The following is an 18,568-nucleotide window of genomic DNA, read 5'->3' as shown; positions in this document are numbered from 1 at the left end:
CACCCTTTGGTTTCTCAATGGAGTTCTCACTTCACGCCTCAGTGCACCGGATTGCAGAATATATTTATATTTTATTACATCAAAAGTGCCGTTTGGTATGCCACTATTGAAAGCTTATCCATGTCTTTTTTTTTTTTTTTTCCTCCTTCAGCAAGTAGAGGCCAGTGAAGCAAGGGGTGTTAGTTACGCAAATTCCTATAAGGCACTTTATGGTTTCATATTGGACAGTGAGGTACACAGGGTATATTTCTAGGGTTCATTGCTGTTAAAAAGAAGAAGAAGAAGAGTAGCCCCATGTTGACGTGAGCTGGGAGTCAGGCTCCATTATGTTCTTCTCATACAGACTTGGCAGTGGCTGACGTGTGTATGCAGCTCCCCTGCCTTCAAGGTGGACGGCGTGGGCTTCCTAAAATGCAACACAGAGACAGACCATTGGCCATCATCTCCCAGCACATCCGCCCTCAGCCCTCCAGCCCTGCTCAGAAGTCTCAAAGGCACCAGGTGGGCACCAGCCTCTGGCATCAGGCCCCACCCTGGTCATGACCAGTGGCCATCACCAGCCTTACTCTGGGCGGGCACCTTCTTGGTGGCGATGCCCACGTGGCTCCCCATGCACTGTGGGTTACTGTCTGCATTCCCAGCCCCTGGCACCCGAGGTCAATGACCTGCCCCAGTGCACACAGCCCATTGGGCAGGGCTGAGGTCACCCCATATGGGTTTGGCTCTGAAGTCTGAACCATTCCCCACTGTGCCACCCTGCCTCTGTGTACCATAATTTAACTTCTTTCCTTCTCCCTTTAACGAGATCATAAACTCTTCCAAGGTAAGAAGAAGATACTATTCTTCTCCGCAGCACATTACACACATAGCAAGTGTTCATTAAATACTTGTCAAATGATGTGATGAGTAACAAATCTGGAATAACTAACCAGACCTCAACATTCTTTTACAACTCCTGAGGGATTTATATGCCAATGGTCAGATTTGAGGCCAAAGAGAGGGAAAGACAGTGTCCCAAACGCTTCTTCCTCCTAGAAATTCTACACTATTTTGATTGTTGCAAAGGTGAAATCTGAACTAAAATGGGCACTAATAAAATTCTATTAAAATAAAAGTAGCCATATATGTGAGCACTTTGTCCTAAAAATGAGGCTGCTTATTTTAGCAACTTAGGGTACAAATTCTAGTGCCCCCAAAATTAATTATTTGAATTAATGAGATCTTACCTAATTTTGTTTGAGAAGACATTTTACTGTATTGTATTAGGCTGCTGGTTCAAAAAAAATTCCATTATTACCTATTAACCCTATAATGGGAAGCTCCAGCAGCTGAAACATGAACAAAGTATGCTCATTTCAGTAGTCAACAGTTAAATTCTACCTGCAGCATAGGTAGGATGTCAAGTTTCCAGTTGCCTAAAAAGCTAGTATAAGCCACCAACTAGGCATGAGGTACTTTTCTGATGGGTAAAGAATTACAAGGAGCTAATATGTTGTTTCGAGTCTTATGATCTAAGCTGGAAAGAGGTAGGACTGTAGCAGAGTTCCATATATTTCTCTCCCAAAAGGTGGAGACAGAAAGACTTCTCTCCAGGGGTGAGAAGCATTTATCTCGGGAATGAACAGTATGAGAGTGTTTCGGCCCCATCAGCCTCCAGCGCGGGCTCCTGCGGGGTGGGCGGGCACCTAGCGGAGGCCGCAGCCTTCATTCCTGCGCTGTCCATCGGGGCTGGGCCGGGCTCCAGAGCAGCTCCAGCAAGGCTCACAGCCTCTCGGAACAGTTGTTTTAAAGGTGACATTTTGGTAATGGAAAGGGAAGGAAACGTCCTCCCTCAATTTCAGCTGCATTTGTCCTGCAATTAATTTTTATTTGCACAGGTCTTAACAAAAGGTCTCTTATGAGGTCACTGAGAACTTACACAACATGTACACTACGTCTAGCATTATAAACGCTCTGAAAGCAAATGCTGGTCACCTCCCTCTCTCTGGATTTTTAACTAGACAAAATTTTAAACGTGCCCTGTTTGAAGATTTCTGTTGCTTTAATTCCATTTCAGTACATTCACCTAGAGAAATGGAAACTGACTTTTTTCTTTTACGGTTCTTTAGTAAATAGAAGAATTAAGCCTATCACCTAGGGTCTGGTTTGAACATTGTCTCGGTTGTCTGCCCGTGTAGAACAGAATCAAATATTCATTACTACAGGTGGAAGAAGCGTTCCTAATGATCATTTTATGACCACCTTGGAGACTCCGCAAGGGAGGGTGTTATGGGTCACGGATGATCACAAGGAAAAGTCACAGAGAAGCGGGGCCACAGAAGGGCGTCTTCCTGACTTACTTGAACATATCACTTCTCTCTATAGTGGCAAGCCAGAGCTGTAAGCATTTGCACAGTAATTGCAAGTTCCAAGGCCATGGCACTCGATGAATGGTGCACTTCTGAACTCTTCTAGACAGGACCCCGGGGACGCAGGGGCTTGGCCTGAACCTTCGGCACTGGCGCTGGTGTGCTGTGGAACAAATGTGAGCTGTGAGTCACAGACTCCCTCCCCAAAGGCCAGCAGAGAGATTTGTTGTTCCTGGGAAGGAGCCAGGGGACTCCCTCGGGAAAGCCACATGCTCTGGCCTCATGCAGTCACTCTGGAACACACTCTGTGGCCAAACCCCGTGATGGCCGGCAAGGCAGTCCCTGCACTGCTGGGGCACTGCGGTACTCAGCACGGCACAGAGATCAGCCGGCAGCTCCTCCCAAAATAAAAGGCCAGTCCAGCTTTATCAGAATTTAATGAAATGCTGTCCTCACTGCGTATTATTTTTGAAACACTAGAACTTATTCTAATTCAGGGAATGAGCCAATAGCCAAAAGGTACAAATAATGTTGGAAGCAACAAAGATGAAATCAGACTTTATAAACAAAATCCTATATTTGCTAAATTAGAATCTGTTCTATTATCCTACTCTAAAGTAAAGAATAATCATTTTTTTTCTCTAAAGGTAGAGAAAAATTAAACAAGAGAAAAAAGAATAACTACTATTGTAACTGTTTATTAAGTTGCATTTTCATCTAGCAGGTTCGAGCACGACCTACCTGTACTCAGAAACCAAGACCTTGGGATGAATGGCTGGCCACCTTGAAGAAGACACACATAAACATCCTCAGGACTATATTTCAGGTATGAGAAAAGTGAACTCTGGAATTTTAGAGCTGCAAAGGACCTTGGAGGACAAGTCTAGCTCCATGGATTCCTGGATGAGGGTAAGAGGACCCTGCTACATTCTGGGGTCTGACCATGACCACACAGTCTCAAGGCATGGCTGGGGCCAGAACTGCGCTTTCCAGACCTCCAGACCAGAGCCCCTCCCCGATGACTCAGAAGCAGCACCAGGTAACACTGTTCTCTAGAACATCATTATTTTTATTTGCTCCTGATTTGAAGGAACTGTGCCAACCACTGTTTCAGATCTTCATATGACACCAGGACAAGAGACAGTGCTGGTGATAGATGCTTCCCTGTGCTGCTTTACCCCTGGATCAGTGAGCTTTCTCTGTCATACAGAGATGTCATTTCGTGTTCCTTAGGATCATGAAGTCAGAAATCCAATCTACCTTTCAATGAAAATTGCATGCACATGTCATTGTTGGTGTCTTGATTTCCCTATATGGCATTTCCAACTTTTGGCTCTCTTGATAAAGTAGTTACAATGCATCATTTAGAATTACTGGAATAACCTGTTAATTTGGTGGTGCTGTTGTTGCAAACTCTTTGGATGTGTAAGAGTCTAACTGCAATAAAACCAACCCAGCAAACCATATGAGCAAACTTGAATAGATACACAAATGTTTTAAAAATTGCTTTCCTGACAACTTTTCTACACTTGGGATCATTTACAGCGGAAGAAAATAGTTAAGAAGCCCCTTTCCCCTTTCAAATACTAAGGTTAATGTGCATTTATGGGTCAAAAGTACAATTTGGGCACCCCTGGGGGTATGAAGGTGGGACTAGGCCTTACAATGACAATACAGAAGATGTTTGTATAATGTCATTTACTGGGATGTGGCACATTCCAGGATAACCCTGACCTTACAGGTTCAGGGCTTGTATCAACACTTTCAACTGAGGCAATAGAACAAAATAAGCTACAACAAGTGACTCAAAGAGGTACCTTGTTTCCTATTTTAATTGGCTTCTGGGGGCAAGGGAACCTCTGGGGGGTCTAACAGCTGGGGCAGCTGGGTGATAGGAGAGCCATCCTCACCCCCTGTGAGGGGCCCCAGGCGTGAGCCCAAGGAAGACCTTTCTGGAGGGCTGCTGCCAGCCAGTCCTCAGGGGTTTTCTCCCTAACTCAAGCTCTTGCTTTCCAGTTTGTGTGTGTTTAGTAAAATGCACACTTCCCCACATGCAGACTCACTTCCTCTTCTCCCTGGGAGAGTCCCTGACTCTAGAGCAGCTGCTCATGTCACCGGTACTGGGGCAGAGAGCACCTGCGTGAGTAGCTGTAGGGGAGCGCGGTCCAGGCCTGCATTCCAGGAGGACGCTCGTGCCAGCTGCCCACTCTCAGAGCAAAGGAGGGCTCTGGCTGGTGCTGGAGACCCCGCTGTCCCCAAGCAGAGCAGGCCAGGCTCCTGGGCATGCTTTGGAAGGGGACAGTAAGAGGAGGGAGTAGACACCTAAGCAGCATGATTCAGAGAACTTAGAGGTCATTACACTGGACAGAGGAGATAATGGGGCATTAATGGTGACTCTTCCACAGAAATATGGCATTTCCCCAAACACCTACCATCACAAAGGAGTAGCCAATCCACAGCGACGACCACCCAGAGGGGTACGGTGGGATCTGAATGGTCTGACTGTGCACAGCCATCACCATGGCGGGCGCCTCGCACACAGAACACCTGGAAGGTATGAGCAAAGACACTCAGCATGGCTGGAGGGGTGCAGGACGGGGATTTACCTCTTCTCACCTTGCCCCGTTATTTACACACAATCTCTTCACTCAGTCTTTCTGATCCAACTATATATTAAGTGCAAACCATTGTGCCCATGGCTTGGACTCTGAGGCTTAGAGCCTTCTTGTTGGTTTTATAAGCCTGCTTCAATATTAAAATATTCAATTCAAAAATAGAGCTGGGTGCAACGGCGCATCTGTAGTCCCAGCTATTTGGCAGACTGAGGCGGGAGGAACTGCTTGAGGCTAGGAGTTCCAGGCTCCATTGAGCTATGATCACACCACTCACTCCAGCCTGGGCAACAGAGCAAGACCCCATCTCTAAAAAGTTAAAAAAAAAAAAAGAAAAAAGAAAAAAAAGATCCAACACTAATTATTTAACCATCCGTTTCGTAGGAGAGAAAAATAGGAAGGCCAGGTTCTAACAGTGGCTATCCCAGACAGGTTAGGGTTATAGGTGCCTTTTGTTTTCTCTTTTGCACATCCACAAACATGATTAATGCTTAAGGAAAAAGAGTTGGCAAAATGCAAGAGCTACCACTTCCACATGCAAGTTTGCTTTACACTATGAACAATCTTTAATATAAGACATACACTTAGTGAGTTGAATAACTAAGACAAATGATGCATGCTTTAATGCACTTGGGACTGAATGTCCACAGAAGCCTTCTTCAGGAAACTTGTTCCAGACTGAAGCCGACAGACCCACTGTTCTTCTCTGCCTCCAGGGCCAGTTGAGCAAGGCCTGAGGCTGTCAGCATCCACTGCAGCTGAAGTGACCCCCAAAGAACCTCTCAAAGACAGGACACCTCCCAAGCCAGGCTGGCTGAGCTCAGCCACTGGGACTGTTCGCAAGAATGAATGAAAACACAGTGTTCTGACCAAGACCGTTCAGTTAAGGGAACCCTGGATGGCAGGATAACGCTTTGTTTATAAAAATAAATAAATAATTACATTCAAGTCACAAAATGAACAGAGTGTTAACAATGCTGGTAAGTGACTATCAATGGTGTTAATAATTACACCTAGTTATGCTGGAACATTTGCATGAAAATGGATCAGAATGGCAGAAGGCCTAAATTAGTCATCTGATTTTCCATGCACTTTGTATGTGCGTATGTGTGCGTTTTCTATTTTGTTCACACAGATGCAGTTGAATTAAAAGTTTCAGTTAAACAACAATTACAGAAATTGACCTTATACATCTGCCACCATCTGTCTGCCAGACACAGGAACCAGAAATGCAGCCTGCAGGGAAGTGCTTTATCTTCTTCAGGCTGATTCTGGGCTGGGGGGATTCAAGTGACTACAGACAGGGAGTGGTCCTTCCCCCGTCAGACGGGTGGCTAGGGAACACAGAGTCGCAAGTGTGAGGAGCTGCACGGTCCCTTAAAATTCATATGGTCTAATAATTCCCCACAGTGCTCATGGAGAAACTAAGGCCACAGTTAGTTGTGTCAAAGCCAGAACTAGAGCTCAATTCTCCCTGCTCTCACACCAGTAGCGTTTCCACTAGAGCAATTAAACAATTAGCAGTTTTCTGATGACTCTTGTCTGCAAAAAGCTAGAAAATGCTTAGAACATTTTGCCCTACTATCAGGATGAAAGCAGTAAAGTTGCTACCTTTTCTGCTCAAAATGAAGGATTTTGTGTTATTAAGTGCTTCTGAAGACAAGCTTCAGGACCTCCCCAAAGGAAAGACCTGAGAAGGAACCTGTAAGTCCTGAGAGGTCACTGGAAACCACTACGTTAAAGTAACCAAGGAAAGCGCCTGCTGGGAGCCAGGGAGAAATGGTCCCCATCACTACAGGAGGGAGGTAGAGACAGACGTGACCTTGGGGTACAGCTTTAAGGATGTGTCTGGGAAGGCCCCTTCGTGCTGAGTTTCTAAGGCTCCACTAACAGAATGATGTGAAAACCCTGAAATGTGAAGTCCTGGGGCTTTTAAACAACTTAGTTTCTGTTTGTGCTTACAGATCCAGGGATGTCTTGCTGAAAGTGACGTGTCCACAGAGAAAGGCGAGTCCAAGACACACAGCTTCTCTTGGACGTGTTTTTGGAATATGGCCAAGGCATGCCAGACCCCCACCCCCCACCCCCGCCCCATGTCTTTAACCAAATCAAGGTCAAATGTCAGTGCTGGCAAGAAGGTAAACAGGAAACACATAAATGAATAATCATTTTCTACCTGTTGTGTAAAGGAAGCTTTAAAAAACAACACGAAAGTCCTTGGTTTTCCTTCCACTGCATCAGGCATGGCTGTGTGTCAGGAAAGCCTCAGAACAGAGCAGGCAATAGGGACTCCCTGACACAGGCCAAGTACTGTCTGGATTTTGAAAAGTGCCACTCTGGGCCGGGCGCGGTGGCTCACGCCTGTAATCCTAGCACTCTGGGAGGCCGAGGTGGGCGGATCGTTTGAGCTCAGGAGTTCGAGACCAGCCTGAGCAAGAGCGAGACCCCATCTCTACTAAAAATAGAAAGAAATTATATGGACAGCTAAAAATATATATAGAAAAAATTAGCCGGGCATGGTGGTGCATGCCTGTAGTCCCAGCTACTTGGGAGGCTGAGACAGGAGGATCGCTTGAGCTCAGGAGTTTGAGGTTGCTGTGAGCTAGGCTGACGCCACGGCACTCACTCTAGCCTGGGCAACAGAGTGAGACTCTGTCTCAAAAAAAAAAAAAAAAAAAAAAAAGTGCCACTCTGGAAGTGTAAGGAATGACACTTTCCATTTTAAGATCCACAAAATAAGTTTTCTTATAGCTAAAAAAAAAAAAAAAAAGAAAGAAAGAAAGAAAAAATCAAAGAAAACTGCCAGAAGATATTTTAATGTAAAGCAATGAAAACCTCATGAGCTTTCTGCATAGTGGGCATCTCCAGGCCTTTCTGCTCCAGGGTCCCACGGGGCACAGCTCCTTTAGGAAAACTTCGATCTTCCCCCAAACAGGAAGTGACCAGCAAGTGAGGGCAGCTGAGCCGATGGCCACCAGCCTGCCTTGCCTGGCAGGAGCTCAGGTGGAGGGGGCGCTCCAAGCCTGGGTCCTGGTCCCTTTTCCCTCCAACCGCAGGGCACTTCATAGCTAATGCTGCTGCACCTTTCTTCCGATTTGAAAGCTGCTAATTTCCTTAAAGGAAATACAGAAAAGCTGGGCTCTCTCTCACTCTCACTTTCCTAAGGAAAACTTTTCCTGCCTTGGTATTCTTTTAATTATCTTAGAGTGTAAAAAGTAACACACAATAGCTCCTCAGTCAGATGAATTTATTCTTTTGCCAGTTTTGTATTACTTCTGAGGATGGCTAAGCAATCAACTTTTTTTTTTTTTGAGACAGAGTCTTGCTCTGTTGCCTGGGCTAGAGTGAGTGCTGTGGCGTCAGCCTAGCTCACAGCAACCTCAAACTCCTGGGCTTAAGTGATCGTCCTGCCTCAGCCTCCTGAGAAACTGGAACTACAGGCATGCACCACCATGCCTGGCTAATTTTTTCTATATATATTTTTAGTTGGCCTGATAATTTCTTTCTATTTTTAGTAGAGATGGGGTCTCGCTCTTGCTCAGGCCCTTCTCAAACTCCTGACCTCGAGCAATCCTCTCACCTCGGCCTCCCAGGGTGCTAGGATTATAGGCATAAGCCACCTCGCCCGGCCAGCAATCAACTTTTAATTAGAAGGAAAGAGGCAAAGATAGGACAATCTTGTACTTTTCAGTTATAATAATTTCAATTTCCCATCTTACTTCCTACCAGGCAGGGTCTCGGGGACCTGAAATCATACCCCCGACATTATGTGGATAAGCGCTTAATTTGGGAAGTTGCTCAAACATGTGCATTCTCAGTGGGTACAATATACAATATCACCCCAAGGGAGTAAACATTGGTGGGGTTGGGGAGGGCATGTGAAGAAATTGTTATTGCTGTATACATTTTTAGCTATAAATCTGTATGCTTTTATGTATGAAGCACATACTACAATGCATAAACAGATGAGCTGTACAGTGTATCTATCTGTGGTATTACGATTTCCTGGGCACCACCTCACACCAGGCTGGGATGGCTACTCTCAGAAAGAGCGGGGAATAACCAGTGTCGGTGAGGATGTGGAGAAACTGGAACACTGTGCGCTGCTGGTGGGAATGTGAAGGGTGAGGCCCATGTGGAGAGCAGTATGGAAGTTTCTCAAAAAATGAAAAAGAGAATTACTATCTGATCCAGCAATTCTACTTCTGGGTGTACACCCAAAAGAATGAAAAGCAGGGTCTCGAAGAGATGTTCGCACACCCGTGTTCCTAGAAGCATTGCTCACAATAGCCAAGATGTAGACTCAACCCAAGTGTCCATCAGCAGATAAACGGATAAACAAAATATGGTGCAGACACACAACGGAAGGTTATTTGGCCTCAAATAGGAAGGGAATTCTGATGCCTGCCACAGCCTTGAAACCTTGCTTAGTGAAATAAAGCAGTCACAAAAGGACGGATGCCGCATGATCCCACTTTCATGAAGTCGCTAACGTAGTGAAATCCATACATGGAGAGTAGGCTGGAGGGTGCAGGGGAGGGGCCGTCAGTGTGCAGGGGGTGCAGAGCTTCAGTTTGGAGAGATGATGAAGTTCTGGAGAGGGACGACGGTGATGGTTGAACAATGTGAATGTCACCAAACTGTTAACTTAAAAATGGTTACGATGGCAAATTTTATGTTACGTACATTTTGCCATTTACCATAATTAAAAATGACTAAGTTTTAAAAATTTTTTAGGGGCAGGGGTGATTCAGAAAAAAATGTCTTAAAGGTTACTATTTAAAAAAAAAAAAAGAAAAAGGTTGAGAAACACTGCCTTATGTGTTCATGGAGCAGTGAACACCATAGGGAGTCATGTAGAATAGGAATTCTCTTTTCAAGCTGGGAATTATCTCACCATGGTTTTGCACTGTAATTTTTCAAGGGGATAGCTGCATTTTATATGAAATAGTTTTTAAGAGATTTTTCTTCCTCAGTTGTACATTTGCTCCTACAAATGCTTGACTTACCTACTAATAAATGGTCTAATGTTGTCCCCAGTGATGGGTGCCATAGACATCGGCACGGGCTCAGGAGTAGACAACCAGTATGAATAATCATTTTGGGATGCAAAATTGCACACATTGTTGATATTGCAGAACAGGAAGGGCATCATACTGAACTTGCGCAGACAGCTGCCAGCCGTGCCTAAACATGGGGAAAAGACAACGTGAAGAATTTTCCACATCTACCTGTGTGAAAATGGATTTCAGCTGGCCGGTAAGCAAAGACGTATATCCAACATAACCATTAAAACAGAAATTTAAAACTTGTAATTTGGAAGTAAATATACCAAATAGACCAGTATTACAGTAAGTGAGCAAATTAAATTTAACGTCATCAGGCAAAAGGGAAACTGTAAAGAATTATGTAGAACATTGTTGACAAAAGGAAACAAAACCAGTTTACCAGTAGAGAGAAACCTTTTCCTAGAACTGAATTCTAGAAGGATTTTAACATGTGGATTGTAATACAACGGACAGTAACATATTGGGCAGTGGCTTTGACAATAGTTTTGCAGAAAACACATTCATGCTCTTTATATAGCTGCTTGCTGATTCAAACCTCAAGATACAGAGCATGGAAACAGTGTGGTGGGGTGTACCCGGCGCACACTATGGTAATGAGGACAGATACGCAGCTTTCTGCTGACCTGAACTAGGACAGGGGCAGAGCTCAGAAGATGCAGAGAATTTCAGACATGACAACATGGACATTGTTTTCTAGAAGAGCAATGGTTAAGTTGCCCTATTTTAAGAATATCAAAGCAAACTGTTAAGTGTGCCCTATAGGAATCCTGATCCTACAACTTTGTAGATGAGATCTAAAGTTTTATTAATGTAAACATTTTCAAAGATTTGGCCTTTACGCTCTCTCGGCTTCCCACGAGTAACATGGCAGCTGTTAAATTGATGACTCAATCGATCAGGATGGGGGGAAACAGGCCCAGCTCTCTTTTCCTTAGCTGCTGCCTCCAGGGCACACTAAACCACAGCCGAGTGGAGCACAGGGCGCTGCTGCATCAGGTGGGCACTGGACAAAGCCACACACAAGTAAATGAATGATCTAGAGACATCTTACCCAAGTCCTGGCCGTGCGCCCATTCATTGCCTTGCATATAGAGCAGAGAATACCCGTGATAAAGGATCTTGGTCCCGGTGGGGGGGGGGGCACTGTGGGTCATCTATTGTTTGACTGTGCCTGGTCACGAGGAAGCCGTGATCGACAGATGGGGTGCCTGGGGGCCCCATGGATCCTGGCAACCCATTCAGGCCCGGGGGACTGGGAAGCCCTCTTGGACCTGGAAGACAAGACAAATTGGATTCCCTAGTTACAGACAGGTTCCCCTGAAAGCCTTCAAAATTACTGTCTCAAAAGAGTTTGTAATATTTTGTATTTGCACAAAGTATCTTACCCTTTCACAGTACAAAAAAAGTACTCAAAATATTGCACTGCCAACTAAACGCAACCCACCTCCTCCATGGTGTTTTACCTGTTCCTTTTCAAATGCCACCTCAAGGTATGTTTATGAGCACACTGCTCAGCGCAGAGCAGATGCTCAGAATGTATAGTTCAATGAGCAAATGAAATGTGTGAAAATGGGTATAAGAATAAATGAAAACAAATGAATGACATGATTCGTGCACATCATTCCTATAGGATTGTGGGGCTCTCCTAAGGGAGGATTAATATAGAATGGGTACAACATCCTCATTTCAAGGAGCCTTCTCTTCCACAGCAGCTGAAGGCCTGCACATGGAAACGGGACAGCGAGGGGTTAACTGTGCCACATGCAGGACCCTCGCAGGGCTGCTGGGTGTGCTCCGCATTCAGTCAGTCCATGGCCTCAGCCTTTAGCACCACAGTCAGTACAGGGCATTCAAGCGAGTTCCTGCTTCCTCAGGAAGCAGATCCAGTTCATCCCGTGCCAGGCCATGGCCTCTGGGCAAGCACTGGCAGCATTAGTTCATTTCTGCTTTCCCTGGCCCACTGCTGAAACAGAGTTTTTGTAGTTGCAGCCACTTCCCTCTTAGGAAACCACACAGGGTTACCAGTATTGGCTGCCTTTCAACATCTGGACTGTAGGCTTTGATCAACATCTGTCTCTACACAGAAAAAAGGACAATCCTTCAGTTCTTCTATATGAGCCTATTCTTGTAAGAAACAGACTTCATGTAACATTTTCAATTTCATTTTGCAGGTTTTCCCATGCCTGGTCCTACTGCTTATATCCCAAAGACACAGGCAGAGGGCCACTAGGTTGGAAGACACAGCAACCTACCAGGAGGCCCGAAGGGTCCTGTCTCTCCTTTCTGGCCAGGGGCACCATCAAACCCGGGAATACCTGGAGGTCCAGGTGTACCCACCGATCCCGTCACACCTAAAGCGAAGGAGAAAGAAGTCATGATCCAGTCCTGGGTGGCAGTAAGCTCTCTCTTCCCTTCTTAAATGTCTTCTTTAGTCTTCAGGGAAGCAAGCATAAGGCCTTTGACAGCAGGTGAGAAAGTTTTCCTTGACAACTGTGAATTGCTTCCTGCAAAGCTCAGTATACGCTTGGCAGAAGCAACAAAGTGACATTTATAGGGCCATGTGTGCGACCACCTCATTCTGAGTTCCCTTGGTTTCCTGCTGCTGTTGTTTGGCAGATGGGTTTGGAAAAGGCAGGCTATGGGAAGGTGGAGAGGAAGGAGAGATTTGATAAGCCTTCCCCCCTTGGCCATATTTCCATGTCTCAATTTTAGATATATTGACATGGATAGCTTTTTGTTTTCAGGTATAGAGTTTATCCTTAGATTGCTATAAACTTGAATTTTCATGGAAATGTCCTTTCAACTCTAAATGTTTTCATTCTCCTTTACTTTCTATTTACCCCTTATCAATAGCTCTTGAAATAGAAAGTGTTAAGCTCAATTAAGCAGAAAGACCCCAGGTTAGGGTTTCTGGGAGCAACAGGGACTAGCACAGATCTCCACTAGTGAGACCGAGCTCATGGGGCACAGACGCAGAGCACCCATGCTTACAGCGAGAGCCGCTGCCCTGCCGCCCTGGTCTTCCAGCCAGGGGAGGTGACGTGCTGGCCCCTGAGCCCACATTTTCCTAACTGAGCATTGACACGATGAGTCGCATATTCTGCTAGCTTTTTCTGTGTTTTGTTCCAGCTTTTTTAAGTCCCTTTAAAATCTTCCTTAGTTTTGATATACATTAAAGGGAGGAAAGAAAGACATATTCAAATATGTGTTTGTATAAAATCATTACCCAGAAACTTTGATTTTACACGGATGAAAAGGAAATCTCGCCCACCTCCCCCTGGGGCGCTGCACACCACCCCGCACAACCCGACGAGCATCTCACCTTGCTGTCCTTTAGGGCCCGGAGGTCCCTGAAGCCCTTTCAGACTTGGGGGTCCCTCAGGACCAGGAAGCCCTGACTCCCCGTTAATGGTTTGGTAAGGACCTGGGGGTCGGGGGTGGGGGGAGCCTGGGAGACTTGTGGGAAGTGGGAAGCCATTGGTCAATTTCACTCTCCACATATGCGGGCAGGAACGTGTTTCTCAAAAGTAAAATCATTGTCAACACACAAGTAGTCAGATACTCATGAAAATATATTTAATCTGCACATCTTTTATTATTTAACCTAAAATCCTGAACTGCCAGGACTGGAGGAGACACTGGAGGCACCAGTATGACTTCCCATTCAGTTCTGGGCACCCTGACTACCGCCACCGACCTCGTTCGGGCACTCCCGGAAGGTGGCGCTCATGCCTCTCTGCCACTATCTGCCATTCGGATGGTGTTTCTCATGCTTATCTGAAATCTGCCTCGCTTCACATTTCAACACTGGTGCTAATCTTTTAGTGACGAATGAACTTAATCCTTCTGCATGACGGGCCTTGGCACATTGTAGAAACCACACAGAGGCTGAGGTTGGCCTCGGCCTCCCCTTCTTCAGCCAAACACCCCCATGTCTCTCTCCTCCCACACACGTTCCTGCTCATTTTCTCTCTTCTCTCATATCCACTTCTCCATGCACTGGGTTTCTTGTTCTGTCTCCTAAAACATGGTTTTGAAACCTAAATAAAGCCCTAGAACTACGGTCTGCTCAGCAGAGACTCAATAGGATAAATACTATCCTCAAAGCAGTCCCTTTTGAGATTATTTCTTGGTTTTTGGAGCCAGTTCATGCTACAGGCTCCCAGTGGTGGAGAAGTCAACAGACACCCTTTCCTATGAAGGATCTTTACTGTCCAGACAGAACGTGGTCTCTACACGCAAGACTGACTCTTTCTCCTATGATAACAAAGGGAGTTGGTTTCCATCTAGCTGTAGACTTGAATCCCAAGTCTGTTGGCTGCCCTCTAGCTACCCCTCCACCAGATCCACTTTGGTCACAGATTTAACAGATTGGACTTTCAAGACAAGTTGCTGGTAAAAATGTCAATGTCAACTACAAAAGTCCTGACATGCTGCAAGGAATTTTTAATCAATTGTTTTCTAATAATTTCCAAGTTGTTTTACATGTGAAAAACCAAACACCCTCATTCTGTGTGTTCAGTGGCTTTGTGCTTCCCCAGTCATCAGTAGAGTACCCACAGATTCACCTTTCCCCTACCTTTAGGTTCAGAGATTCCTTGATCTCCTCGGTCTCCTTTCACTCCCTGGAGGCCAGGAAGACCTTTCTGAGCTAGACAGAAGGACAACAGTGTCTTTGCACAGAAGTTCCAATGATATACAAATATTTGTATTATATATGTACACACATATGCATATGCATATATATGCACACCTGCATATACATGTATACATGTACACATACATATATAATGCATATATACATACACACACACACACACAGAGAACATATTTCCAATTTATCCTCAAAGAAGAAAAGAGTGTTATTTCTGGCCAGCTATGTAAAATTTTTGATGAAACTCTTTTCTAGAACCTGGAAGCCACCTTTTTCTGAGCATGAAGCAAACTGTAAAATGATCACCACCAGCAGAAGGGCACGTGACACTATTTTGGTCACAATCTGATTCACTCGTGTCCGCAAATAGATCACAAGATACCTAGAGGCTGAGAACTTCTTTTATTCACCTTTCGTATGTATCTGATTCAGCTGTAAAAATTGCAGTGCCTGGAAGCTGGTAGACACTCAATAAATGTTTGTTTGATACATTAATAAATTAATGAATGGTCGAAATCCATGACTTTTTATTAAGAAATCAATGATCCACTAATTCATAATAAGCAAATCAGAATGCCTTTATACAACCATTCACAGGATTATACAAATTGGGCTGCACACAGAAATAACATTTTTAATTTGAAGAGAACACTATCTTGTGCTGTAATGCAGCCAGTGCAATCAGTGCTAAAGTGCCCGTGGTTAGGAAGCTCTTCCAACAGCTCGCCCTCCACTGCACGGGCTGTGCAGCATGTCCTCTGCTGCCTTTCCTTGAAATCCTGGAACTCCTAGTGGTCCCATATCACCCTTAGAACCTGTGATTCCTGGAGAGCCACCGATACTCTAGACACACAAAGAGGATGTCAGCTGGGATTCCTCAGGACACGCACGATCAGTGTCTTAAAAGTGACCTGGGAGTTGGAAAACTGAGAAAGCCCCTCAACATTCTGCAAAGTAGACTCCAAACAAAGGGTGCCTGTGGTTTCCTAAATGACGTAATAGGAGTGACAGAACCTCTGTGTGTGCCTAAATTAGGAAACTGGAAGTTGGAACAATCTGTTTCATTCCCTCCTGTCCACTGTGCTTGTCCACATGCTAGGTTCCCTGGGGGCAGGTGGAAGTCTCACACCTGCTGTCTCCACCCCATGGCGTGTTGCACACACACAGTCAGAGCTCCATGAACACCCGTGGTGGCAGCGTGTCCATCCACCAACACCTCACTGCCTTTTCCGAAAACTTGCCCCTAAACACTCAAGTGTGGTCATTTTTCCTTAGCATTAGCTTCATATCTTATCGGAAAACCAATTTTTAATTTGGAAAGAAGATAAAAAAATACTAAAGAACTTTTTTACAATATAACAATATTCACGTATTTTAAAACAGTACCTCATTTTCTTGTTTTCAACATAGTTGTTCCTTTCTCTAGTCACACATAGCGACATGTAACAAGTTGTATCATTTCTTACACAGATTTGTTCCTTTGCTTTACCTTATTTTAGAAGTTCCATAAGCAGAATAAATGCACAAATATACACACACACATATTTGTACATACATATGTATAGAGATAGACAGACATGGATTGGCTCCAGGAGTGGGGAGTGTATCTCTATATTTTATTTCTAAGGAATAAAAGCAGTAATACATGAATAATTGAGAAATCATCTACACTTACATCACTAGAAAACTACCATATAGCAAGAAGGGGTCTGGGAATATATCCACATACACGGGCAGCGTATTGTGGGGACAAGCATATGGCTCCGAGGACAAGGAGTAGGTAAAAGCGATTACTGCTACTCCTTCCAGCCTGCTCTGCATTATTGTTCATAAGCGTTTCATCAGTTCCAGATGCAGAAGTAAAACAGCACCACTATTTTTTAGTGCATGGCAAACTAAGGTCAGTCATTCTGCATCCATTCTTCAGAAAGTGCCTTAATGACTCTAAAACATGTCTCTGCTGCTGATGAGCAGTCCGTAGTTCTCCCTGTAGGGGAGAACCTGTGTTGACTTGGAAAAGAATTCTACTTGCTCCTATTGTCACCACAGAGATGTGTCTCAAATCCCTCCTGTTTCCAATCTCCCCTGACACATGCTCTTTCTCCCAACGTGTGTTAGCGAGAGAGACATGCAGATAGACAGAGAGAGAGAGAGAGAGAGAGACACACACAGAGCATGAATCTCTGCTAATGCATCTATTTGACCTCAACAAGCCACATAAGCACAATCCTTTAGCCATGGCTGTGGTTGGGCTAAGAATCCAACCAGAGATCCACAAGCACCACATTACCTAGCAGGGGCTGTATGTTCAGGTAATGCAAAGGACCGAGTTAAATAAACACAAACACACGCAAAACCCACCACTGATCACTTACTCCACCCTGAGACGTGCTCCTCCGAGCCTTGTCTAAGTCACCAGGACTTCAACTGCTCAACTACAATATTCTAGTCCTGCCAGTCGTAGGAGACACTGGGCTGGTTTTACAGAGTTGTTCTTTACAAAACAACACCAGCTTGCTTTCTTGCATTGAGTTTGGAAATAGGTCTTAAATTTAGGCACTGAACTATAATTTCCAGCACTATAACATTTCTCTTTTCATGGTTCTTGTAAAACTAGATTGTAGAAAATGTCATAACAGTTTCCTACTCTGATGCCAATAAAGATGCTGATTACTGGCAAGAGAGGAGAACCTGATTTAGAGAGGACATGGGAGTGTGACACATGTGCACGTGCACATACACACAACATGAGAGTGTGGCACATGCGCACGGGGACATACGCACAATATGAGAGTGCAGCACACATGCACATATGCACGATACGGGAGCGCGGCACATGTGCACATGTGCATAGGCACAACACATACACATATGTAAGATAGGAATAATTCTGCGACCAGAGAAGGCTCCTTTCCAAAAACAATTTGCAAATCAGTAACTCACAGGCATGCTCTGGAATCCTGGGTCTCCCTTGGGCCCTGAAACACCAGGGGCTCCTGGCCATCCGGGTTGTCCTTTTTCACCTTTCAGTCCATCGAGCCTGGGGAGCCCTTGAGGCCCCATGGGTCCCGGAAGCCCTAATGGGAGAAACGAGAGTCACACGTTTGGGTTGAAGGGTGATGCTATGTGCACGTGTCCCTGGGTTGTGGGGCTATCACTGCTGCCACCCAGCCACCCCTGACTGTAAACGGCACCATGTCTGGCAGCACGAGCCCTAAGAGAGATCAGGGCAGGTCCTAGAGGGAAGGAAGAATGTTCATACAAGTGCCACAATCTTTGTCTAAAACGCCTGGGGTCAGTGGCACCTGGTGTGCCTGTGCTGCCACCACTGCAGTCCTGGTCACGGCAGCAGGCTGTGCCAGAGTGTTATGTCACTTTAAGACAAACACCATAGACAGCACAGGTGTCCAGGCTTTTTCAACAATTTCCTTTCTTGCATCTCCCTAATTATTACTCAAATTCCTTGACAGAAAGGACACATGGAAATCTTTGACCCAAGGGAGGCCAAAATACAGGTTCAAGCAGTAACAAATGCTGCAGACTTCTAAATAAAAAGCTCAATTGAGAATTTAACTGTTCCTTAATTTCTTGTACACTAATTTCTTCTTGAAATTCTGCCCCATACCCTGGCACTGACACCTGGTGAGACACCCTTACCTGGCAGGCTGGGCTGTTCCTGGGGTCCCTGATCTCCTTTGGGCCCCTCCACAGCGTGTCCCAGAGCACCAGGCAGTCCTGGCTGTCCTTGTGGCCCCGGAGGACCCATAAATCCTTGTTCTCCTTTGGGTCCAGGAATTCCTGGGCTCCCAGCTAATCCTGAGAAACCCACGTCACCCTTGGAACCTAAATGAGAAAAGCAGTTTGAGACAGCGGTGAATGCACAGC

The 18,568-nt window shown here is 45.2% G+C and overlaps 1 protein-coding gene across 1 annotated transcript in view; it reads right to left on the bottom strand.

The window, feature by feature from the left end:
- Nucleotides 1–324: 324 nt before the first annotated feature.
- LOC138385884 (collagen alpha-1(IV) chain-like) overlaps nt 325–18,568 on the bottom strand; it is a 34,949-nt gene continuing 16,705 nt past the window's right edge. Inside the window, 13 exon segments of the mRNA XM_069472077.1 lie at nt 325–406; nt 2,340–2,376; nt 2,379–2,511; nt 4,781–4,895; nt 9,970–10,147; nt 11,081–11,168; nt 11,170–11,300; nt 12,282–12,380; nt 13,352–13,477; nt 14,609–14,675; nt 15,449–15,526; nt 17,627–17,760; nt 18,341–18,526. Of these exon segments, the coding sequence (XP_069328178.1) occupies nt 325–406; nt 2,340–2,376; nt 2,379–2,511; nt 4,781–4,895; nt 9,970–10,147; nt 11,081–11,168; nt 11,170–11,300; nt 12,282–12,380; nt 13,352–13,477; nt 14,609–14,675; nt 15,449–15,526; nt 17,627–17,760; nt 18,341–18,526 (1,454 nt within the window).

The sequence above is a fragment of the Eulemur rufifrons genome, chromosome 7 (assembly GCF_041146395.1).
Source record: "Eulemur rufifrons isolate Redbay chromosome 7, OSU_ERuf_1, whole genome shotgun sequence".
Lineage (NCBI taxonomy): Eukaryota > Metazoa > Chordata > Mammalia > Primates > Lemuridae > Eulemur > Eulemur rufifrons.
Note: the sequence above shows the minus strand (reverse complement) of the source record. Positions and strands in the feature narration are given on the sequence as shown.